This window comes from Prunus dulcis, chromosome 8, assembly GCF_902201215.1.
Source record: "Prunus dulcis chromosome 8, ALMONDv2, whole genome shotgun sequence".
In the NCBI taxonomy this organism is placed as follows: domain Eukaryota; kingdom Viridiplantae; phylum Streptophyta; class Magnoliopsida; order Rosales; family Rosaceae; genus Prunus; species Prunus dulcis.
This window is the reverse complement of record NC_047657.1, coordinates 5,626,158-5,651,941: the sequence shown is the minus strand read 5'-3', so window position 1 is coordinate 5,651,941 and position 25,784 is coordinate 5,626,158. Positions and strand designations below refer to the sequence as shown.

At 40.5% G+C, this 25,784-nt stretch overlaps 3 protein-coding genes across 3 annotated transcripts; 2 read left to right on the top strand and 1 right to left on the bottom strand.

Annotated features, from left to right (window-relative positions):
* The first annotated feature begins 4,964 nt into the window (after positions 1–4,964).
* On the top strand, positions 4,965–7,532 carry LOC117638332 (protein FAR1-RELATED SEQUENCE 5-like). The gene has a single exon (XM_034373465.1). The coding sequence runs from the start codon at positions 4,965–4,967 to the stop codon at positions 7,530–7,532; it is 2,568 nt and encodes an 855-aa protein (XP_034229356.1).
* Positions 7,533–8,482: 950 nt separating this feature from the next.
* Positions 8,483–11,304, bottom strand: LOC117638331. The gene is made up of 9 exons (XM_034373464.1): positions 11,050–11,304; positions 10,282–10,944; positions 10,034–10,198; positions 9,614–9,955; positions 9,361–9,531; positions 9,163–9,276; positions 8,967–9,047; positions 8,768–8,824; positions 8,483–8,668 (listed from the first exon to the last, which is right to left on the bottom strand). Exons 1-9 carry the CDS (start codon positions 11,302–11,304, stop codon positions 8,483–8,485), a joined length of 2,034 nt encoding a protein of 677 aa, XP_034229355.1.
* A 10,491-nt stretch (positions 11,305–21,795) lies between these two features.
* On the top strand, positions 21,796–24,782 carry LOC117638330 (cytochrome P450 704C1-like). Its single transcript, XM_034373463.1, has 3 exons — positions 21,796–21,859; positions 24,380–24,513; positions 24,597–24,782. Exons 1-3 carry the CDS (start codon positions 21,796–21,798, stop codon positions 24,780–24,782), a joined length of 384 nt encoding a protein of 127 aa, XP_034229354.1.
* The last annotated feature ends 1,002 nt before the right edge of the window (positions 24,783–25,784 follow it).

The following is a 25,784-nucleotide window of genomic DNA, read 5'->3' as shown; positions in this document are numbered from 1 at the left end:
GCGGGCTGGTGAGAATGTAGCCAGGCCCAAAGCGGACAATATCCTGCTACGGCGGAGCCGGTCCGGGGTGTGACAGATATGAAACTTCATCTACTCTTCCTGATCTATCTGTTTATGTAGGCATTATAGATCCTTTTTTAGGTTTTACAGATCATTCAATATACCCATTTTTGGCCGACGATTTTGGCTCCGTTATGGCTAGTTTTTTGCCGTGGTCCAAGAACAAAAATCACTCATCTTGTTAGTTTGAACATATTGGTGTAGGTATTGTAGGATGTTTCGAGAATTTTCCGTCGCTGGAATTTTCTCAAGACACCCACGCATTGCCAGAGTGTGTGGCAGCGCGTGGGTTGATGTGCAGCGGCCATTATGTTCCAAAATGTTCTCCTTGTCGTCCCGAGAACGACAGTATGCTCGGATTTGGAATTGGTTATCGTTTGACAGTCGAACGGATTTACTCCTATTAGGTGATATGTTCAGACCGTTGGATCAGCTCCATTTCCAAGTATGTTCTGTACCTCTAGGATCGTGTAGGAACTCACTGATCAAGAATCGGAGTCCCGGATACTCCGAATCAATGATTCTAGGGTTAGGTAAACAGGTAACGGTCTGATCATGTGATCGAGAGCGATCTGGCCGCTTGATAGAGACCAAACTTACAAGATGTGTTAAGTAGGCTTTGTTGAACTCATAGGAACTTTCATATCGGAAATCGGAAGTCTTGGGCCCGTTTGACCATTATGGGAAGTTTGACCCTCAGTTGACCGTGAGTCTTCCGAGGTAGTTTCACCCTTCGAAAAGTACTAGAATAACCTTGTAAACGAGTCTTGATTGTTGTTTGAGTTATTTTGATTATGTTGGGATTATGAGATTGTTTTATAGTATTTTATGGAATTATTATTATTATGATTATTATTGAAGTATATGGATTGGGTGATATTGGGTTGTTTATGAAAGTCTATTGTTTTAATTGTGGAATATAGTATGTTATGGAAATTATGTTTAAATAAGTTTTGATTATTATTTGAATTATTTTGCGGTCTTTATGGAATTTATGCTTTTGTGAGTCTTTTTTTTTTTTTTTTAAAATATACTATGAATAAATAATTGGGTACATTGAAATATTGAGAATTTGGGAAAAATTGAATTAAGGGAGGGTATGTTATTACTATGAGTGGCATTGGACTCTCCATTGTGTAGTAAAGTAACAGGGAGAAGGAAAATGATTTTATACCATATCAGGAAAAAGATTAATGTTTAAAAGAATTATGCTTAGCATATGTGAATTGTTAAAGGGAAAGGGTTGTTGAGTTATGAGTCTTAAGAACAGAGTGAGTAAAGAAAAATGGGTTTGTGTTCATGGGCGGAGATACGATTTTAATAAAAGGGAAAAGATGATTTTAGAATTAACTTGTTAGTATTACTGAAAATAATTGTATGTTATCTTAATCGTGATTATTGGTATAAGAACTACGTATGGCTTGATCTCTCACTAAGGAGTACATAGGTAGCCTAGGTTTTCACCTAGGTGTAGCCGCGAATTAAACTATTACTTTTGTCAAGTTTGGCTTTGAATATGTCGGTGGGCTTGAAGCCCAGTCGAAGTGAGATTAAATCTTGATTATATTTCAGTTTTACTGAATGGTTGTGGTTAAAATGTGTTTGTGGTTATGATGGGTCTAAAACCCGTTTGGATTGATGATTGATTATGGCCTGAGTCTTTAGAATTTCTTGCGATTGTACATAAATGGTTTTAATTGCATTCTTTGGCATCATTTTACAAACGGTGGGACAAGTATGTGGAAATTTTTTTAAATTCTCTTACAATTTTTTGTTTTGCGCCCCAGGCAGTAGCTTGATCTGACCCGAGCAACCGAGCCAAGAATTGTACTTTCACGCCCTAAACTTCTATAGGGCATTTCTGTTTGTTTAATTTCCTTTGAACTTCATTTCGATTGTAAACTGAAGTCTTCTTTAGAATTGCTCTGTTATCGCCCATGTAAGGTTGGATTTAAGGACAGAGGCCTATCCGGTAAACTGTATGCTTGTACATTGTGCGTGCTGCCAGTTGGACTATTATTATTGTGTTTCGACATGTTGAAATTTTGAGAAAAGTCCGTTTTTCAGGGGAGACTGCTGAAATTTTGGTAGAAGCCTTGGTCCTCTTTTCCTTTGTTTTAGGGGAAGAGGATGTTTGAAATTAGTGAGCGGACCCGGCATCGGTTACATGTCGGAAGAACTACGGGGTTCGTCACTGATTTCAAGGATAGTGGGGGAATCCAGGGCGGGTCCTATCAACTTAGTATCAGAGCATTTTGTTCAAAATCATGTGAACTAAGCACCTTGTGTGCATCCTTAAGTTTTGGCAGTGTGGTGTGATCCGGTGTGGAATGGTGCCTCTTCGACGTGAAGGACGTCACAAATTGTATTAGAGATGTTTCGTAAGTTCGTAACCCTAGGAAACGTAGTGAACCTTATGTTCAGGGTTGCAAAAATTTGAGTCAACTGTGAGCTGTGGCAACCCAATTGAGAGGTAACAGTGTTTTCGGGGAAACCAAATTGAGAGCTAACAGTGTTTTGGGGGAAGAAATTTGATGCAAAGACCTATTTAAAATTCTTTTCAGTGGAAAAGTTTGGGACAGGCACATCCCCCCCCCCCCCCCCCCCCCCCCCAAAAAAAACTTTTTTTATTTGGATAGTGCTCATTAGATAGAGAGTTTTGATGATTACTTGATGAAAATGGGAAGCTTTTGGTTAGTTTTAATAGATGCTATGTGTAAGAGCTAAAATTAACCGTGTATCCACTGGCAAGGAGGTGCAGCTGCACCTCTCCTGACCAGAAACTTCCTTGGGGATGTCAGAATTTGCCCATTTGCTAGTGCCCACGAATTGTTCGACTAAATGCCTCAAAGATGTTATTTTGTTTGCTGTTGTGTGAGTGTAGACAAAGAAATTTTGGTGTAATAAATTCCATTGACAAGAAAATAATTAGGGTTCGGTGGATTAAATCGTGGGCTCCGTAATTCGCCCATGTGGCGTGTGACTCATCAAAATCGGTTTAGTTGTCAAAAATGACAAATGGCGACATCCGACGGAGTGCATCAAACGGTTCAAGATGAAGACAAAATTAAAGGAAAGAATCTTCTGTGATTGACTTTGATTTAAATTAAATATTAATCGGGTTAAATTGCCAGATTATGGGAATTAATTTAAATCAAATCAAAATCCCACAAAACAAGGTTTTAAATAGGGAAAGTTATTTAGGTCAAGCATCCTACAAAAGCCTATAAATGGGAGGCCTCAAGACGAAACAAAGGGGCAGAAGAGAAAAAAACCTAGCATTCAGAAGAAACAGAAAACTCTCTGCGTTCTTCACCCTACTTTGGAAGAGCCACCAAGCACAACAAATACGTGCCGGTTCCTTCACCGTAGAAAAAATCCCAAACACCAAACAAGCTTTGTGCTACCCGTTTGATCAAGATCAAGTCTCTACGACCCTTGTATCAAACACAAATTTTCTTTAAACACTTTGGAGATCGAATAAGAGGATTCAATACAGAGATTGCTTTTAAATTTTTTTCTAGAACTAAAGTTGAGTTGCAGAGGCTCTTCGAGGAAGAAGACTGACTCTGCACACTTCTCACTTTTGATTCTTTTTTAAATGGTTCAATAGCAAGCTGACACATGTCCATTTCTAATTGGCCTAACTTAAAAAAATTCATTAAAAACTCATCTGAGTGCCAAAAAATTCACTGAAAATTACCCCAAACTTTTAATCACGTGACCTCCAAATCACATGTGCTTTTAGTTAGATTAATTAGTATTGATTTTTGTTAGATTAATTATGTAATTGACATGAATTTTGTTCATATTTGATATGAATTTTGGTAAACTAATTGTGTCATTGGCATGAATTTTGTTCATATTAATTGATATCCATACAGACTATAATCAATTAGTAATACACATAGAACTCTTATTTGTTTGAATTATGAATGACATTAGTATTGTTTAAATTCTAAGGGTATTTGGTTGTCTAAATTAATTTTTGAATTTTTAGCCTTTTTTTTTAACACATTACAAGGATATTAAACTTGAACCTTGGACCTTGGACCTTGCTTGAGTTCTTTGTGAATTTTTAGTCTTTTAAAAATTGCACCTCCTCTGAAAAATTCCTGGATCCGCCACTGCGTGTATCATTTACATTTTTATTGTTCAGTGCCCAGGGAACTGTGGGATTACATATGTTATTTCTTTGGCTTTCATGCTGGGGAAAATTCTGTGGTGCCCTGGCTGTATCTGTACAGCCACTTATCCAAGGGTTCAGTTTGCATTTCAAAAATGGATGGCTGAGATTGAATGACTGGATAACCTATTCAGCCCTTTGTTATTTAGCGACTAATGCTCACTGAATTGAGGTCCTCAAGTCTTCTCTCTGCTTGCCCAAAACTCATATGCAGATACCAAATTGATGGCTTGCCCAAAACTCATATGCAGATACCAAATTGATGGTGGGTCCAACCTCCATGATGAAATGGTCACCAAATTGGAGGTATTTAATTAATTTAATTTGTTTTGTTGGCATTGTCTGATATAGAATTTCAATGTCGCAGGGGAATGAATTTGTAATAACAACGTGGTTGTAAAGATTTCGAAGATCCTTGGCTGTTAACGACGACATTTGAGTTGGTGCCAAAAGGAAGTGTAAGGAGAGGCCTTTGAAAGTATGGAAACATCAAGTAAGATTTCAAAGAACCCTCTTTCTGGTTTAGGACTTGAATGTGATTTGGGTAATGAGTTGATGCAATTGCATGTTTTTGGTTGCAAAACAGTTATACGTGGTGCAATTATTGACCTGAGGATGTGCAATTGCATGAGATTATTCATTTGTGTTTTTTTGAAGAGAAAGTATGTTAGCACATAGAGTATAAGGTCATTTCAGTTTGAAATTATGTTTGTCAGGCATGAAGGGGTATGGTAAGATGGACAGGGGTCTAGAGACATCAAATGGTGGTTGTAGTGATTCAGGGTATCTGGGTGGTTGTGAAAGGTCGAGTCATAGGGCACCGACAACAGAGACCGGGCATATGTCGGTCCAACATATGGTTAGTCAAAGCAGTGATGATAATGATGTTGACATGATTGCACCGAGGAAAGAAGATGTTATGGGAAAAGAGTTTAAAACGATAGAATTAGCAGAAGAATATTATATGAGTTATGCAAAGGGCATTGGATTTAGCGTGAGAAAAGACAAATTGGTGCGCAATGCGGAAGGGAAAATATGTAGGAGACGGTGGTGTTGTTCTAAAGAAGGTTTGAGAAATGAGAAGTTTAATGATCGATCAGATAGGATTCGACCACCAAAGCCAATTACAAGAGAGAATTGTTCTGCCCATTTTTGGGTGGGTTATGAGAAGAAACGTGACGTTTACGTCGTTACAAATTTTGAACCACATCACAATCATCAACTAGTTACTCCACTTGAATCACCATATCTCCGATGTAACCGTGTTGTTCGAAATTCTGATTTAGCACAAGCAGTGGGAATGCGAAGAGCATTGTTTAGAACATGTCAAACATATGAGTATATGGTCGACCAATGTGGCGGGGATTTAAATGTTGGTTTTCAAATAAAGGATTTGTACAATAAGTTGGATGCATCACGGAGGGAAATTTTGCTCGACGGTGACACAGAAGCTGCACTATCTTACTTGAAAGCGAAAGGAGCAATGGATCCAGAATTCTTTTGTAAGTTCAGTGTTGACGAGGAAAATAGGCTTGGTAATTTGTTTTGGAGGGACTCCACTTCACTTTTGGATTACATTGCCTACGGGGACGTCCTCATATTTGACAGCACGTACAAAACAAATGTTTATGACAAGCCCCTAGTGTTGTTTGTTGGTTCGAACAACTACCGTTCTACTGTAATGTTTGGTTGTGCATTATTGCAGGACGAGACATTTGAAACTTACAAGTGGTTATTGGAAACATTCATGGCATCCATGAAAGATAAGAAGCCAATATCAATATTGACGGATGGCGATGAGGCAATGCGTAAAGCCATTGATGATGTGTTTCCCATGTCTAACCATCGGTTGTGCTCATGGCATGTGTCAAGGAATGCACAAAATAACTTGAAGGATGATGAATTGGTAAGAAATTTTCAGGCATGTATTTGGGAACCATTTGCATTGGACGAGTTTGAGAAGAAATGGGAGGTTCTAAGGGAAAGAGCGAGGACTCCGAAACAAAAAGAATGGTTGGAAATGATGTATGCAAAAAGTGACTCATGGGCTGAATCATGTTTGAGAGGAAAGTTTTTTGGTGGTATGTGCACCACTCGACGCGTGGAGTCTATGAACAAGTATGTGAAAGATTACTTGAGGAAAGGTGTGAAGTTGTTTGAATGTATTCCAGCAATTGATAGGGCTATGTTACGTCTTAGGAATACCACGGCAAAGGATGGTTTCAACGCAAAGTACTCAACACCAGTCCTTAAAACCGCATTGACAAAACTCGAGCAACAAGCTTCTTTGATTTACACGCATAGATGCTTTGTATTGGTTCGTCATGAGATCGAATCTTGTTCAGCACTCATCCATGATAATGTGATGCATAATTTTGGAGGTCGTGTATACGTATTGTCAAAATATGGTGAACCGCATAATAAATGGACTTGTGTTTACCACGGTGGGGAACAGATACGGATACAGTGTGGATGTCGGAAATATGAAAGTGAAGGGATCCCGTGTTGCCACCTGTTTTATGTAATGAAGTGTGAGCACCTTACGGAAATTCCTCCAGCACTCATAATGAAGAGATGGACAAAGAGTGCCCAAACTGATACATGTAGGGAATTTATCAGCAAAGGCGAAGACAGTAGCAAGGAAGTTGTAGAAATGGCGAGGTATGGAAGTTTAAGTGCTATGTCAAACAAAGTTTGTTTTTATGCATCAAAGAGTGCAAATGGTTATGCCATGTTGACGAATGAGTTTAGTAGATTGGAGGGAATTTGTGAAGGCTTACGGCAAAAGGAAGAAGAGACGAGTCTGAAATTGGGTAGCGCTGAGCAATGTCCTTCAAATATTGTGAAAGATCCAAATATCGTTAAGACAAAAGGCAGTCAAGCAAGGCAGGGTGGAACGCGCAAGCGTCGACAATGTCAATTGTGTCGCGGATATGGACATACAAAGCGTAATTGCTCTCAAAGAAACTTGCATCCAAGTAGAAATGCAGGTGTGAATATCCCATCAGGTATTGAAAGCTATCAGTATAGTTCTGATAAAGGGCCGTCCCCGGACATTAGCTACAGTTATCCTAGTCAAACGATTTCTCAATGCAGAAGCAACAATGTGGTTGATTTCTCTGGTTCTGATAGTTTTTCTACTGCAGACCCAACCGGTTCTACCCCTAACAGTGACGATGGTTTCTCATTCGACAATGGTGAACCTAATTCCCTATGTACTGGTTCAACCCAAAACAATTGTAGTTTTGGAACTTGGTTTACATGTAAAAATTCACATGAAATGTAGATTCAGTAATAGACAATATGCTTTCATATGATTAAGTTATTGTTTTATGTATGTAATGTTAAGAAACGATGTTATGACTTGTAGGGGGTGCTTGAACGGAAGTTTTATGTACGAGGCGGTGATCCAATTTTGTCATGTAGCACCCAATTCCTTTTCCAAAATATCCCCATAATATTGAATGGTACACATATGGTCTTAATAAAGTATTTGCTTTGTTGTCTTTGTCTTTGTGCTATACATTTAGGGTTGGGCATGCGTTTTTCAGGTATGTTTTGTTTGCACACAGCAGGTTTGTATTTGCATTTCACACATGCAATTGCATGACGGTGATGCAATGCAAGGGCGGCTGTGCGCAAACCCCGAATCAGGAAAAATGAATGATATTTTTTTTTACATGCATAAGTACACCTAATTTTTGTAACTATCAATTGAAGTTGAGAGAATCAAAAACGGAAAGGGGCAATAAGCCGAACATTGTTTCAGTACAACAACGATTAATACTCGAAATTACGTTGTAATGGACATTCTAATGTACCACAAATGATTTTCCAAAACAGCCCGATTTTCGTATAACACAATGTGCTTAACCATAATATTGAATGGTACACATATGTCTTAATAAAGTATTTGCTTTGTTGTCTTTGTCTTTGTGCTATACATTTAGGGTTGGGCATGCGTTTTTCAGGTATGTTTTGTTTGCACACAGCAGGTTTGTATTTGCATTTCACACATGCAATTGCATGACGGTTATGCAATGCAAGGGCGGCTGTGCGCAAACCCCGACAAACGAAAAATTGAACTCCATATTGTTGTGTACATCCACAATTACACCTTCTTTTTTTAACTATAAATCGAAGTACATAGCATCAGAAATGGTCAGGGGAAATATGCCGAACATATTGTATTACAAAACGGACCAATGATCCGGAAAATTGAATCGTTTCCATAATTTACATGGTTTTCTTTCTCTTTGGGGTACGTGGACGAAGACATTTCTGAACTTTGCCTTTTTGGAGTGGGGAGTCTTGTTCTGCAGTCAGATTACCCTTTGCTGCCGCCCCGCCGTCATCGGCTTCCTCATCCTCATCCCCAACCTCGTCCTCATCGGCTTGCTCATCCTCATCCCCAACGTCTGTCTCGTCGATCCAACCATCGTCTTCATCTTCCTCTTCATCTTCCTCTTCTTCCTCTTCTTCTTCCTCTTCCTCATCTTCTTCATGCTCTTTTGGTATCACAATTTTTGTCTTCCCTTTTGTACCTAGGTGGTCAGCTTTAAATTTTGTGCGAATCTCCTACATACAGGGAAACATTGACATATATTTTCATCAATTTTGTGATGATGGTTTGCAATGCAGAATCTGTCAGCAATGTATTTCAAAGTGAAAAATGTAACATCCTATAGAGCGAACTTTACGATGGAGGTAACAAACTTACATGTTCCGCATCATCATCTATGACGTCTTCACCAATACCTGAACTTCCAATGGTTGTTCCCGAGGTGTTCTTCAATTTGTCCTAATACAATATAACAGCGTTCATGTTCAATACCATGGTCTGTTTGTTCATATTAACATCCGTGAAGGTTGTTCATTTTATGAAATCAGTCTGAAATGAAAGTCGACCGACTCACAATCTCTTGCCGTAGGAGACTGATCTCTATGCTTGCTTCCAATGAAGTTGAAAAAAGTACGGCATTCAACCCAGCATTCAGCTCTAAAATCTCGGTCGCAGCTTCAGCAGTTACCTACATTGAGGCACATGCAATTACACCAATGACCACATGAAATTTCACAATGTATGAATATATCACGCAATGGAAGCTACTTACATGTGTCACACCAGCAGGTAATGGTAGATCAAGGCTATCTTGGCCACGCGGTATCCGCACAAGTTTACTTCCATTTTCGGCTGCCCAGCATGGTATTCGCACTGACCATAGCTGAGGAGAGATGTTTCCTACCCTGATATTGGCCCCTACGAGATTTCGATCTTCTCCTTCCTGTGGAATTTAGGTATCATTTTAGATATGAATTTCATGCAGCAAGTGTAAGTACAGAACACGTGTTCAGTGTATAACGTACCGCTTCACGCAAGTCCTCATAGTGGCGGTACCTTATGTACTCATCTCTGTAGTGGCCATAGTTGGATGAATTTGCAAGCCATTCTGAAGCGGGGTACCCATTCAGTGCTTCCCTGACTTCTGCCTCATCAGTTAGCTTATAATCAGAAAGCATTGTCGGCGGTGGAATTTTGGGTACTTGAGGTTCTGTGGTGCCTAAACTTTGCATTGCGACTCGCTCTCCCAAAAACCAGGCTGAACCAGCTGGTCCCTCAAGTAGGATTCGTTTACGGGTTGCCGGCACACTATTTATGACGGCTTCCGGCATGTCGGATTCATTGGTCCCCCATGGGTTCCAATTAACCTGCAACACAAATTGGTTACCTCAGGGAATCATACATTTGAAGCTAAAAAAATTTCACACAAACGTCGAGGTTTATACCTGATCATTTGTTAGATGTCGCATCATCACTCTAAAATGTTCCAAGTGATGTTGCAAGTCCCGCTTTGATTTTGCACCAACCCACCTCAATGTTCTGGGCCACGTGTTCAAGGTCCCACTGGGCCTTGATAAAGCAAACGGCTTTAGGTACTCGCAAGCCCATACCTACACAAGACAAGTTTACAAATTAGTCATGTAAGCACAAATGTATGTTCCACTTTGCGGATATTCAATTCGATGACACTAACCTCCCATGCCCTCCAATACCCGCCCATGCTTGATGACCTGCCCCTGGAACAAGAATCCAATGATCTATACAAGCAAGCCAACGCCGCACCGCCCCAGTCGTATTTACCAATGTCTGAGACTATTTCCAGACAGGGGGCGTAGTGCATACTCACGTATTGGCTCTTGTCATTGAGGAATGAGGAGCCAATCAAGCACAGTATAAATGCCCTTGCAATTTGGTCAGCTTCTTTATCATCTTTCGGATTCTTCCTCCAGTACGGAGTGCAAAGGCTTTCATACGGCACTCTCCTTTCCCCTGCCAGTAGGTCTGCAATTGGCTTCCCAAACAATTTCACCACCTTGTTCTTGTTTCTGTAAATGTCCAAGTCGTACGTTAATCGCTTCCCACCAACACGCAATCCTGTGATAGCTGCGAAGTCCGTCGGGGTCATTGTCATCTCTCCAACTTCATCGAAGTGGAATGTGTGGGTAGTGTCCCACCATCTCTCAGCTAAGGCCACAAGTAATGGCCTATCCCCTTTCTTTCCATGTCCCAGTATTGACAAAAAGGGCAAAAATCCTGATTCTTGCACCTTCGCTTTCACCGTGTCGTGCATTGCTTTGTTATACCATGTAGCACATATGTCGTTGTTTCCACACCCTCTGATTTTTTTTAAAGTGAGCTGCAGAAATAAAGTTGGGTTTAGTAATCTTCATTTGATTGTTACCCTGTAAACAAAATTTATTCCAATGTGTGAAATGCGAAATGTTGACTTAAATAATAATACCTTGAAGGAGATATGTTCCTCCAAATCGAAGTGAAGCACGGGTGAACAAGGATTGCGGTGTCTTGGTATGAACACACGTACCCCGAAAACCCCATTACCCATAGGACCCGATATTCGTTTGGCTGGCGTGCGTTTTTTCGAGCTTGAGGAAGCCGCTGAAGAGTTACCTTTCGTACCCTGTGCAACTGTGGCCTTCAGGCGACGGGCACCTTGAACAGATGGTCTAACCTCGGTGGCCTTGTGTTTCGTCCTCATTGTTGATTCGAATATCCTGCATTATTGATTTCAAATGGCAAACAATGAAACAGATTATCTCTATCTCAACATCAAACAATACAGTAACAAGTTTTACCAAAAATAAATGAACGCATTAACGAGACATAATCTCAACCTGTTCATTGTTAAAAAACACCCACAACGAAATATAGACAATGACATCTCCAAAATGACAGCAACGACAGCCAAAGGATAAAAATTACAGCCAAACCAGAAATCTATCTTCACTGCCGCAGCTCATACTTTCTATAGTAAGCTTGACCTAGCTTTTTCCAAACCAGCAAATACATCTCAAAATTGAAAGCAAATACATCTCGAAAATGAAAGCAAATACATCTCGAACCGGGGACCTTTCCTGAGGGAGGAATTGCTCCAAACCACTACACTAGTGGGTCCTTCAAAGCAAAAAATGTGAAGTTTTGAAAGTTCAGTTAAGGCAGAAATTGCATTCCTTCTCTACTCTGTTCTCCAGTTTATCAGTCGTCAAGCAAACCAACATATGTAATTACAAAATTTCACAAAATCCCTTCATGTTAGGTTTAAATAACTAACTTCATCTTCTTAAGTCGTAAAGATGTGAGCTAGCTCCCAGCGACCTTTGGTTGGGGGACAGCCCAGATCTGGGTTCAACTTTAGTAACTAACAAAAATGGAAGGAAATTACACCACGAGGGGAAAAATAACACAGAAAACCAAAGATAAATAGCCACTTCCCTTCTCCACTGACACTATATCATTCAGGGTGTCTCTTGCCCAAATAAGACACTTAATCAAAACGTGCACCAACATTGAGATAGGCGGACTCACAAAACGCACACAAACCATCACAAAACGCACACAAACCACAAACCACAAAACGTGCACCAGCATTGCATTTTGTATAATAGTAGGATTTCCTAATTAACAGAACTCTGCTTAGAGAAGAACCGAATTGGACAAACTACAAATTAAATTGTAATTTACGTCATTGAGGAAGAAATGCAGCATACCCAGATGGAATTTCACCTCTTCAGGTAAGGTCAAAATCCGAGTCTGCAGAGCCCAATTGTGCAACGATGACGCTGGTGTGTGAAGATGACGCTGGCTGTGCAGGGAAGACTGGCTATGCGGCGATGACTCTGGCCGTGCGACGCTGACCAAGGCTGTGCGACGCTGATGCTGGAGGTGCGACGATGATGCTGGAGGTGCGACGCCAAACACAATTTTGCTATGGGCTATAGATTGAAGCATTGAAAAGAGGAATTAGGGTTGGCCTGTAGGAGCAAGAGCGCAAAAATGAAGTCGCTGAGAGGGTTTCAAATTTGAGTTTGAATTGGATTGGCCTTGACGGGTCAAATTGAAATGGGTTTGGGCTTTCCGGTTAACATCAAATTGGGTTAGGGTTTAGGGTAAAAAAGATATTGGGTTGGGCTTTATGGTTAAAATTGAACTGGGCTGGGCTTTACAGTTAATATGATATTAAGTTGGGCTTTATGGTTCAAAATTCAAATGAGTTCGGGCGATAGTATTCAGATTGAAGTGTTTAGGGTTTAGAGTTTGTGGTTTATGCATACAAGTTAAAATTGGAATGGGTTCGACGTTACGGTAAAAATTTAATTGGGTTTATGCAATTCAGTGTTAGAAGTCAAGGGTTTAGGATTTACGGTAACAATTTAGGGTTGGGCTTTATGATTAACACTGAAATGGATTTGGCCTTTACGGTTTAAAGTATGGTTTATGTTTATAATTATATTGGATTCGGGTTATAGACTATTCGTAAGCCTAGGATTTAATAATTTTGAATGTTTCAAGTCGTATCTAATTGTTATATACACTTTTGAAAAGTAGCGATACTTTTACGAGTGGTTATATGCAATTGCATTAAATAATATGCAATTGCAGTATTCAGATGCAGGTCAGAGGTACCTGTGCGCAATTAAAAATTTCGTACAACGGGTAGTTATAATGTTCACTTCGAACGTACAAACATAAAATTGAACAACCCAAACACAAATACGGATACATAGCACAATAGAGAAAACGTTAATATAACATGTTAATTTTGGATCACACTTCCAAATTGCAATGTAAACTAAAACATTACACTCTAATCCCTGAACTTGTAGTTTTCATCATCCGAGTCATCCGTGGACTCCCATTTTTCAACTTCCTCCCAATGCGTAATGAGCTTGTCACCGTAGCAATCACTGCACCATTCCGTCTTTTGAGGGGTGCACTTGCAAACAAGAGGAGATGGTGGCTTTGGAGGCGAGGGAGTTGGAGACCGGTAAACTTGAACATTATCGGAATTTACAGAAAAAAGATCCTTGCAAAGTTGACATGGACGCAAATCAGATGGAACATGTTTACAAAAGTTAGGAGTAACATGAACTTTGGGATCATTTGGATCCCAACCTTGCTGTTTTGGGTTGTTGACAACGTGAGGTTGGTTTGAAGAGGAAGCCATGCATTTGTGAGTGGGAGGCAGGCACTGAAATGCCCTTTATACTATAATGGAGTCAAGGGTTACTCATCCGGGAAAATTAACCCACCCAACTGACTTTTTTAAAGTAACAGAGTATTTGTTCACAGGAACGCAATACGTGCGTTCGTGGACAAAAGTTACCCGTTCGCCGAAAACATGGGCCAACCACCTTACTTTTTCAAGAAAACATTCGACTTTTTCACACGAACGCAAAAGGTACATTCGGTGAGGAAAGTTTCAAATTCGCTGGAAAAAGTAATCCAACCAACTTACTTTTTCAAACAAACGGAAAGATTGTTCAGACGAACGCCATACATACGTTCGTTGAGAAAAGTTACCCGATCGCCGAAAACATGGGCCAACCACCTTACTTTTTCAAGATAACACACTACTTTTTCACACGAACGCAAAAGGTACATTCGGTGAGGAAAGTTTTAAATTCGCTGAAAAAAGGTCTCCAACCAACTTACTTTTTCAAACAAACGGAAATATTATTCAGACGAACGCCATACAGACGTTCCTTCAAAAAAGGCGCCCGTTCGCCGAAAACATGGGCCAACCACCTTACTTTTTGAAGAGAACATACTACTTTTTCACACGAACGCAAAAGGTACATTCGGTGAGGAAAGTTTTAAATTCGCTGGAAAAAGTAATCCAACCAACTTACTTTTTCAAACAAACGGAAAGATTGTTCAGACGAACGCCATACATACGTTCGTTGAGAAAAGTTACCCGATCGCCGAAAACATGGGCCAACCACCTTACTCTTTCAAGAAAACATTCGACTTTTTCACACGAACGCAAAAGGTACATTCGGTGAGGAAAGTTTTAAATTCGCTGGAAAAAGGAATCCAACCAACTTACTTTTTCAAACAAACGGAAAGATTGTTCAGACGAACGCCATACATACGTTCCTTCAAAAAAGGTACCCGTTCGCCGAAAACATGGGCCAACCACCTTACTTTTTCAAGAGAACATACTACTTTTTCACACGAACGCAAAAGGTACATTCGGTGAGGAAAGTTTTAAATTCGCTGAAAAAAGGAATCCAACCAACTTACTTTTTCAAACAAACGGAAAGATTATTCAGACGAACGCCATACATGCGTTCGTTGAGAAAAGTTATCCGTTCGCAGAAAACATTAGAACCAAAACCTAACTTTTTCAAGTAAACTGAATACTTTTTCACACAAACGAAACATATGCGTTCACCGAGGAAAGTTTTATGTTCGCCGAAAAAAGATATCCAACCAACTTACTTTTTCAAACAAACAAAATGTTTGTTCATGTTTCTGCAAAGGTTGTGTTCGTTCAGTAAAGTTACCCGTTCCCATAAAAAAGGTCAACACAAACGTACTTTTGTAAAAAAACGGGGCGTTTGTTCACAGGAACGCAATACGTGCGTTCCTTCAGAAAAGTTACCCGTTCGTCGAAAACATGCCTCAACCACCTGACTTTTTAAAACAAACGGATTACTTTTTCACACAAATGCAACAGGTACGTTGGTGGAGGAAAGTTTGATGTTCGCTGAAAAAATAAATCCAACAAACTTTCTTTTTCAAAGAAACGGAGTACTTGTTTAACTGAACGTAAGCGTTGCGTTGGTTGAGTAAAGTAACCCGTTCCTCTAAAAATGAGTCAAACCAAAAGACATTTTCTAATGAACATGGTGTTGGTTGAAGTGAACGTTTGTTTACAAAACTTTGACCTTCTAACGACAAAGGAACCCAATCCAAATGACAAAGTACCAAATACCAGCTACGAACTACAGACGAAGGATTATTTAAGGAGTTACTTCCTATACATTTTCAACTCAAACATTGGAACCTCTTTTAGTAATACACAACCTGAAAGAGAAAAACAAAAACCCAAATAATGTCGCATTCAATTGTTGGTAGCTCAAGAGGCTCCTCCACGCCTAACAAGAAGGGGGTGGGTGATGATGATAGTGGAGATTGTTCGTATTATATCCGCCAGCAAGTGCAACGAGCCCATGATGTCACAAAGCCTCCGACTGAGGCTAGTAACCACATCTTTCATGAAGGAGATTCAATCACCAAGTACGAAATTTACAATGGGGGGATTCAGATCGGCTTTGAGATGTTTAGGAAATACGCTCAGCTTGTTGATGCTGGTTCAAAAAAGTGGGACAAAATCGAGGTATATGAAGCAATTGCTGTATTGGAGAAGCGAGCTCAGTGAAGCATCGGTATTTTATGATTTGCGTACTGTTGTTTGTCATAATTTCGGATGTAATTGCAGATGTTCTAATTTCAACCGTAGTATCGGATGTTAAATGTTATAATCAGTATGGTACAATAGTTTGAGGGTTTAGTTTTGTGAAAAAAAAAAAAAAACCCATAAATATGGTTAGGAGACCTTTATTATTATGTATTATGTATTATGAATGAATGAACTAGGAACTCCTATTACGTAAAAGACATCTGGGCCCCAGATATGCTATAATGTTCCCTTGATGGCAACAAAAAAACTCGTGCCCAATGTTTTACACGAAGTACATTGGCCGTCATGTAATGCAATTGAACATGATATAATGCAAAAGCAAAGTTCCTGTATGCAAAACGGGATGAGTACATGCAATTGCACTACCTGAACCATTAACCCTACGTGCATGCAGTTGCAGTAAAAGTAATTACATTTCAGTGTTGGATGTTGTGAAGAAAACCAAAAAAAACATTTGTAAGCAAACAATGGAATTCAATTACATGATGTGCAACAGTCGTGCATGCAATTGCACTCGCTATATTACAAAAGAACCGCGACTGTGCGCAAATAGGGATATATACATGCAATTACGCCTAATTTATAAAGTGTAATCCCTTACGACCTACTGTCAAACTGTCTACTTTGCCTGGGAGCGTGTCATTGGCTTCCTTGCGATGGGATGATGAGGGATGGATGGACCATGTTGGGCCAACATGTCAAGTTCCTCGTCGACAACTCTTCGAGCGGACTCCCTTACTTCCTTTAGACGCGTGTTTTTTGGGTTCTTCAGCAACGATAGTGCAACGCGAACCCGCTCACTCGCATGTTGAAACTGCAAAAAAAATAACAACCCGTCAAACAAATGATTGAAAACAAATATCTGACATGGAAGACAAAACTATGAAACGAAATTTATGCCGACTCACTTTATTGGAACCGTGTGATGTGCATTCAATATCTTCTAGCCAATTCATGACGAAGATACCACAATTGGATCCATTTAGTTGTCTGCGGGCCTTGTCAGTTCGCACAATGTTGAATTTTGCAAACTGCCATCCTTTGTCAAAATGTTTGACAATCTCATCTTTATAAATGTAGTCCAACACTTTCATCTACACCACAATCAATTCGAATCAATTCATAGTCGGGATGTTAGGAGAATAAAAATACAAACCAAAAATAGGTAAATTAAACTTACAATTCGTTCCGCTAATTGATAACGAGATGCGTTGTATTTAGCAGTGGGGAGACTATCCCATAGTTCAACCTTTTTATCACCCATAAGCACCACTAGCAAATACCAATGACTCCCAATTCGATCCAAAACGGGAATGAAAATCTAGGGAGCACAATGACTTCCTTAGAAAAATATGCGTATACAACAGTGCACTAAAGATATTGTAAAAAATAACTTAAATCGATACCTTCTCGCACTTCCTAAGGCCTACGGTGAACCGTTTGGAGAGTTCCCTTCTAAGTTTGACACCCAATTCCAAAAGTTTCCCATCACTTGTATTATTTACTTGCTCCTACATTCACATATACTGTAAGCGTAAATGCATTTACTAAATCACAAACTATAATAGTTTGAAAAATATGAATGCTTACCGACATATATGTGTGGAAGTACCAATTCCCTGACCCCTTTTCTTGTAGATAATAGACTTGCACGTTCAGTACTCTATCATTAATCCACATTTCGGGCCTCAGGCACATGAACTCATCTCTCGTGACATGATGTCCGTTTTCTATTTCAATTATACGTTCGTCACTATAACAAAAGAAGAAACCAATTGTTATAGTTAAATTCACGTACGGGACAACATATAAGGAATTTGGTCAATTTCATAATTCAACATTTGTATGTAAGTAGTTACCTTGAAAAGTTGTTTGACCTAAAAATGTAACTGAATAATTCAAAATCGGAGTCTTGTAAGTCCTCGGGTTTTAATTTGAAAGGCCCAATTTTAATCTTAGACGACGTCTTTTGCACAGCCTTTCCTTTTGCATTTGACGGGTCAACCCATGGCTCTCTACAATGAAGCCCTGGACGCCTTTCAGCCGTTCGACGTGTTTGAATTCGACTTTGATCACCACGGGCCAATTTTGTGAACTTCCTCTTTTCCACGCCAAATTTCAACTGTGGAAAAGGGAATCCAAATATTACAGTTTGAAAAAAACAAAAATTAAGTATTTTACAACTATGTCAATAAATGCGTACTGAATAAACGTAAAGGATAACAACAAACTCGATCTTGAAACTCCTAATCGCTCATCATACCTCAGGTTCACTGAAACTCTGTCCATCCGGTAATGGCGTCCAAGAATTGTTTACATGAACTGGAGCTTTCTCCTTTAATTTCCTAGATTCTTCACCCTTCTTCTTCACAGCATTCTCACCACCTTCATCTCGTAATTTCGGTGGCCCGTCCTCCTTAGTTTGATTCACATCTTCATGTCTTGCGTATTTCAGAAAGGACCTCACTTCACTCATTACCTTGTCAGTGAGTTCCAACACTGAACGCTCGACCTGTGCCTGTATTACTGGAGCCAAACTCATACAAACTTGTTCAACTATTCTTTGAACGTTTACTCCAGACACTTCATTTGTTCGACGGTGCTGTGAAACAACCCGCACGGTAGGAGTATCAAACCCACCTTGCTTGATAACCCATCTAATCATTTTCCACACTGAGTTATTGTCCCAAGACACAATGGGATCCACAGACTTATCAACAAATACTCCACCATGGACAATTGAATCGAAATACAATAGTTGAAGAAAAAGCAATGACCCACTTACATATGCAACTTTCTTCGCTTTGAACGACCTAACACCTTCACATAAGAAGTTGAATCCATGGTCGGCCCAGTTCTTGGTCTGTATCTTCCCTGGGATCGTCAAGAAAGTTAAATATTTCCCGGTCACTGATAGTGAAGATGTGGGGCAAAGTATAGTGCCAAGTGCAAACATCACAAATCGAACTTGAAAGTCCTCATTCGCATTTTTGCACTTTTCCAATTGTTCAGCTAAACCCTTTACTAATACTCTTTTGCCATTTCCACCGAAACTCTTGACTAATTGTTTCATCTTTTCATCTTCTACCGGCCTGTCCAGTTGAACATCCTCGCCGGTGTTCTTAAGACCCATAACACGCCCAAACTCATCGGCACTTATTCTAATCACATTGCCGTGCAGTTCTATAGAAGACGGATCAGGATTGAACTTTTGAATCAAACAATGGCATAATTGGCGGTGTAAACGAGTGCACGACAAAGATGCCACATTACCGAACCCAATAGCCTTAATTGCTAACCGCTTCTCCTCTGACAATTTTTCCACCGTATGATGGAATCGGTCCGGGCTGCATCTAGTTATCCAACTCATCTCATTCACTGAGTCGTGTACTTCCCCGCTTGAACCTTCTAAGGCAGAACCATATGTTGCCTTCTCTGCAGTGTTCAATTTCCTCCACTTATTACTAATCTCTTCTTGTACCTGAAATAAAAAATTGTCATGAATATACCCTTCTTAATAAAATAATTAATAAACTGACCAAATCATTGTCATCTCTCACCTTATGGTCCAACTTTGCATTGGCCACTTTCCCCATTTCTTGTCGTTCTTTTTTCCTGAAAATCATTTATTTTTTTTAAAAAAAAACCATTATAATATTAAGCAACCACATTTCCAATTTGTAGATGTACGTGTAACTTACATGAAATTAAAAAAAGCATCTCGGCCAACTCTTGTTTGTTGCACAGTTGTCTCGGCCTTGCGCTTTCCTTTCGCTGATCGCCTTTTTTGAGCTTCCATAACTTGCACAAATCAGGTACAAAACACTATCATGCAATTGTCTCTAGAGCCGATCATTTGAATACTAATCCAATGCCTAATACACCCTAAACCCCGTAAACCCCGTAAACCCAGTAAACACTACAACATCACGTTGCTTAATTCAAAACATACGGGGACCAGGATTTGCACACAGTGGCTTAGTAATTGCATGTACTGATATGCAATTGCACGACACTACTTGCAAGTGCATCAGCCCTCCATTATAACATTGCACAGATAATGCACACAACCCACCAATGCATTTCTATATTGGGCGGACATTCTGACTAATTTCAAATCCCAATCCAAATCTTAACCATTCCTAACATTACACTTTCGGAAGAGTTTACTCCCCATACAAAAAATTCAAAAACACATTCAAACCTACCTACCTACCACGAAATCACCTCACGTGCATAATTTCAAAACAAAACTATATACTGTAATTGCATTCAGTAAATTGGATTTGCATACAGCCGATTAGTAATTGCATACAGAGACATGCAATTGCATGAACAGAACAACCATGAATGTGAGATACCCACTTCACCTCACGACACTTTCAGACTGAGAAACCCACTTCATCTCATGAATGTGAGAAACCTACTTCCCCTCTTGCCCCAATTCATCACCACAGAAATTCAATTAACAATAACATAAAACATAGTGTTAACTTACCTTCACAAGGAACTAATACCAAATGCTTTCACAAGGGCTCGATTGCAGATGAGAGGAGTGCCAACAACCTACCAGCGACTGGAAAAACTGAATTCCAATTCCTATTATCAACCCAAAATGCTAACCCAAAAAATTTCCCCAAAATCCAAACCCTAGAATATGGGGTTTTCTACAATGATGACAAAGAAGAGAGAGAGGTTGCAGAGACAAGGAAGAAACTTTCGCGTATCTATTAGAAATATAGTACAATGTAGAATTCATTACTCTAAACAAAATACATGTAGGGACCACACCAAGAACATTGTTTTGCTTCAAATGTAAGTTGTTTATGAGGCTGTCCTTGCAACTGCACGCAGAAGGAGATCCATGTGAAGGGTGAACGTGGTCTTTATAGGTTATAGTTTTTGTTTCATTTGCCAATTTGAAGAGGAAGAAGGAAAGAAGAGCCGTCGATACTATCTTCATCTGTCGATAAGCAAAGTTTTTTTCTAGACATATCCGAGAACCTACCTGTAAGTAACACAAGTGAAACTATTGATGTAAGTTCAAATTAGATTAATTCATGAACATATGTGATAAAGAAATAAAAAATATGATGCTAACGTGAAATGAGACAAATTTGAATGGCGATTCAGGCTGGAAAACTCCATTCTTGAGCCATCTTTCAGGCCGGAAATCCTCAGCATCTTCTCCTCAAATATAAGGCATTCTGCCCATGGCATAGGCCATGTAGTATATTCCATCTCCTTTTTTCAATCTAAAGCCATCAGGAAGAATGTCATCTATCTCTGCACATCTCCCATCCTAAGAGGAAGCCAAAGACATAAAGAAAAGTTTAGGGATGAAGTGAAACGATGGGTCAAAGTTCCTGCGGCATTGCTAAATTTTTCCCTAAAGATTAAATAAGTTAACCAGCATCTCAGTGGGAAATTTTCATAAACATATATACCAGGTTATTTGAGTATACATACCACAGGAACTGCAGGGTATAGCCTCAAAGTTTCTGTTATTGCCGCGTGAAGATAATGCATTTCTTCAAGAGCTGCATCAGTTATATTGGCCACAAGTTCATCCTGGTCACCAACCTGACCACCAACAACATCCCTCACTTCTTCTCTCTCTCTCTCTCTCTCTCTCTCTCTCTCTCTCTCTCTCTCTTGAGGGATGTCGTTGTACAAGAAGTGAGGGATGTCGTTGGCAATCATATCGGTAAAGCGAAAATCGTTGAATTTGAGGCGAACATAACTGATGCATCTCTTGGACAAATGCATTATGTTCACGCGGCACTGACAGAGACGTTGAGGCTATACCCTGCAGTTCCCATTGTATGTATATACTTCAATAACCCTGTCTTAGTTTGCTTTATGATTTTCTGAATGAGATGCTTGCTATTCGTTATACTTGTTCTAGTTTTTTTAATGAGAATCTAAACAGGGCAGTGTCAAAGCCTTGATAAAATCTTGTGCTAATTTTATAAAAACCAACACCATGTAGTGTTGGCTATTGTGAAAGAAGAGAGGTCTAATTGTTTGTCAGTTCCCATTATGGCCAAATTTATAAGCACTGAAAATATTGACATCTTTGTGTGTTTGGCTATTGTGAAAGAAGAGAGGTCTAATTGTTAGTCAGTTCCCATTATGGCCAAATTTATAAGCACTGAAAATATTGACATCTTTGTGTGTTTGGCTTTCCTCTAAGGATGGGAGATATGCTGTGAGATCCCACATCGACCAAACGGAGAGGGGGTGATGTGCCTTATATGGCACACCTCGCATCCATCTAGTAGGAGGCCTCTGGGGAGTGAGAATGTAGCTGCCCCGGAACAAATCCTTGCGGGACACTGTCGAGTGGGCCCAGAGAGGACAATATCTTGCTAGATGGGATGTCCCCAACTTGTAGGAGGCCTTTTGGGAGCTCACTGGCTTCGGGTTCGTAGGAACTCCGAAGTTAAGCGAGTTGGAGGCTGGAGCAATCCCAGGATGGGTGACCACCCAGGGAAGTTGCTTCGTGAGCTCCCAGAAACAAAACCGTGCGGGCTGGTGAGAATGTAGCCAGGCCCAAAGCGGACAATATCTCGCCATGGGCGGAAGGGTCCGGTGTGGCAATTTATTGAAGATCCCACATCAACCAACAACGGAGGGGGGTGATGTGCCTTATATGTGCACACCCGCATCCATCTAGCACGAGGCCTTTTGGGAGCTCACTGGCTTCAGAGTCGTAGGAACTCCGAAGTTAAGCGAGTTGGGGGCTAGAGCAATCCCAGGATGGGTGACCCACTGGGAAGTTGCTCCTGAGTTCCTAGAAACAAAACCGTGAGGGCAGAGAGGGGGGCCTAAAGCGGACAATATCGTGCTACGGCGGAGTTGATCCTGGGATGTGACAATTTGGTATCAGAGCCACTCTGCCGTGTGGTGCGAGTGTGCCGATGAGGACGTCGGATCCCTTAAGGGGGGTGGATTGTGAGATCACACATCGACCAAAGGGAGAGGGGGTGATGTGCCTTATATGGCACACCTCGCATCCATCTAGTAGGAGTTCTCTGGGGAGTGAGAATGTAGCTGCCCCGGAACAAATCCTTGCGGGTCACTGTCGAGTGGGCCCAGAGAGGACAATATCTTGCTAGATGGGATGCCCCCAACTTTCACGAGGCCTTTTGGGAGCTCACTAGCTTCGGGTTCATAGGAACTCCGAAGTTAAGCGAGTTGGAGGCTGGAGCAATCCCAGGATGGGTGACCACCCTGGGAAGTTGCTTCGTGAGCTCCCAGAAACAAAACCGTGCAGGCTGGTGAGAATGTAGCCAGGCCCAAAGCAGACAATATCCTGCTACGGCGGAGCCGGTCCGGGGTGCGACAATTTGGTATCGGAGCCACTCTGCCGTGTGGTACGAGTGTGCCGACGAGGACGTCGGATCCCTTAAGGGGGGTGGATTGTGAGATCCCACATCGACCAAACGGAGAGGGGGTGATGTGCCTTATATGGCACACCTCGCATCCATCTAGTAGGAGGCCTCTGGGGAGTGAGAATGTAGCTGCCCCGGAACAAATCCTTGCGGGTCACTGTCGAGTGGGCCCAGAGAGGACAATATCTTGCTAGATGGGATGCCCCCAACTTTCACGAGGCCTTTTGGGAGCTCATCAGGCTTGGAAGTTATAAGAACTCAAGTTAAGCGAAGTTGAGGCTAGAAACAATCCCAGATGGGTGACCAATTGGAAGTTACTCGGTGAAGTTCCCAGAAACAAAACCGTGAGGCAGAGAGGGGGGGCCCAAAGCGGAATATCGGAGCCACTCGCCGTGTATGCTTCGACGAGCGGAGTTGATCCCGATGTGACAATTTGGTATCGGAGCCACTCTGCCGTGTGGTGCGAGTGTGCCGACGAGGACGTCGGATCCCTTAAGGGGGGTGGATTGTGAGATCCCACATCGACCAAACGGAGAGGGGGTGATGTGCCTTATATGGCACACCTCGCATCCATCTAGTATGAGGCCTCTGGGGAGTGAGAATGTAGCTGCCCCGGAACAAATCCTTGCGGGACACTGTCGAGTGGGCCCAGAGAGGACAATATCTTGCTAGATGGGATGCCCCCAACTTTCACGAGGCCTTTTGGGAGCTCACTGGCTTCGGAGTTATAAGAACTCCGAAGTTAAGCGAGTTGGGGGCTAGAGCAATCCCAGGATGGGTGACCCACTGGGAAGTTGCTCGTGAGCTCCCAGAAACAAAACCGTACGGGCAGAGAGGGGGGCCCAAAGCGGACAATATCGTGCTACGACGGAGTTGATCCCGGGATGTGACATATGCAGAGGTAGATGACATTCTTCCTGATGGCTTTAGAGTGAGAAAAGGAGATTGAGTAAACTACATGACCTATGCCATGGGCAGAATGCCTTATATCTGGGGAAAAGATGCTGACGATTTCCGACCTGAAAGATGGCTCAACAATGGAATTTTCCAGCCCGAATCACCCTTTAAATTCGTCGCATTTCACGTTAGTACCTTATTTCCATTTTCTTTATCACACAGATTAGTCATCCAAGTGTTCACTCACAGTTCTACTTGTGCTATTTGCAGGCAGGTCCTCGAATTTGTCTAGGGAAGGACTTTGCTTACCGGCAAATGAAGATAGTAGCGATTGCTCTTCTTTGCTTCTTCCGCTTTAAATTGGCTGATGAAACGAGAAGTGTAACATATAGGACCATGTTCACCCTGCACATAGATGGCAGTCTCCCTATGCTTGCAGTTCTAAGGACAGCCTGATAAACTTCCTCCATGTGAAGCTGAAGCAAAACAATGTTCACTTTGATGAACTCTTGTGATATTGGAGTGTGAACACTTTCTTTATGTATATACAATTAAATGACACGATAGCATGTGATATGTTATATTTAAATAGAAACAACCTTGTTGTAATATGTCATGAACCTTCCAATCCAATATTGCTCATAAAAAACCATTGACCTTTTCAAATCCAAACCAATAATGCTCATAATAATGTCCAACTCTATCAAGTTCATGAGGCCTACCACTTAAGTTCTTTTAATTAATTTAAATCGACAAGGAAAAATAAATAACATTATATTATTAGTTATTTACTTAAATGATCTTTAAACTTATACCTGATTTGTATTTTGGTCTTTCAATTAAATTATTCACTCAAATGATCCATCAATTCTATATTATTCAGCAAATTGGTTCACCATTACATTCTGTCAATATTTCCGTTAAATATAAGGGCAAATTAGTCATTTCATATATAATTATTGATATTTAAATCATAGCTATATTAGTTATTGAAATTTGAAGTTTTATGGCATGTTGCGTTTTAGAATTGTTAGATACGCTAGAAAATGAAAAAATTATGTAGCAAGTTGTGAATTTTTTTGTTGTAATTGGATAAATTATGTTGGGAAATGGAAAAGGAAAGAGAACTGTTTTAGGCTTGAGGTTTCCTTTTTAAATTGGTTTGGTTTGGTTTGGTTTGGTTTCCTCCGTAATTTTTGTCAAAACCAAATCAAACCAAACCGTTAAATTGTAATTGGTTTGGCAATGGTTTAGAGATAAAAAGGATCCAATCTGGACTGTGCCCACCCCTACTTTCTAGACTGCTTGTTTGTGTGGGCAAAAATGAAAAGAAATGACATCAAATCTTTGCTGAGGTTCTCCCAAGATTGCAGAGAGTTTCTAGGGGTGATGAAAGTCATGGTTGTTTCCATTATCTACAAATTACAAACAGAATACAGAGCAAAAACCTTCAAATAT

What these genes read in the sequence shown, in the direction of transcription:
- LOC117638332 (XM_034373465.1), top strand. Translation starts at nt 4,965, where the DNA reads ATGAAGGGGTATGGTAAGATGGACAGGGGTCTAGAGACATCAAATGGT.
- LOC117638331 (XM_034373464.1), bottom strand. Translation starts at nt 11,304, where the DNA reads ATGAGGACGAAACACAAGGCCACCGAGGTTAGACCATCTGTTCAAGGT. An exon ending in AGGAACATATCTCCTTCAAG is followed by an intron (nt 10,945 to 11,049) that starts GTATTATTATTT and finishes TTATTTCTGCAG; the next exon opens with CTCACTTTAAAAAAAATCAG. An exon ending in GGTATTGGAGGGCATGGGAG is followed by an intron (nt 10,199 to 10,281) that starts GTTAGTGTCATC and finishes TGTCTTGTGTAG; the next exon opens with GTATGGGCTTGCGAGTACCT.
- LOC117638330 (XM_034373463.1), top strand. Translation starts at nt 21,796, where the DNA reads ATGCATTATGTTCACGCGGCACTGACAGAGACGTTGAGGCTATACCCT. An exon ending in CCCTGCAGTTCCCATTGTAT is followed by an intron (nt 21,860 to 24,379) that starts GTATATACTTCA and finishes AAGGAGATTGAG; the next exon opens with TAAACTACATGACCTATGCC. An exon ending in TTAAATTCGTCGCATTTCAC is followed by an intron (nt 24,514 to 24,596) that starts GTTAGTACCTTA and finishes TGCTATTTGCAG; the next exon opens with GCAGGTCCTCGAATTTGTCT.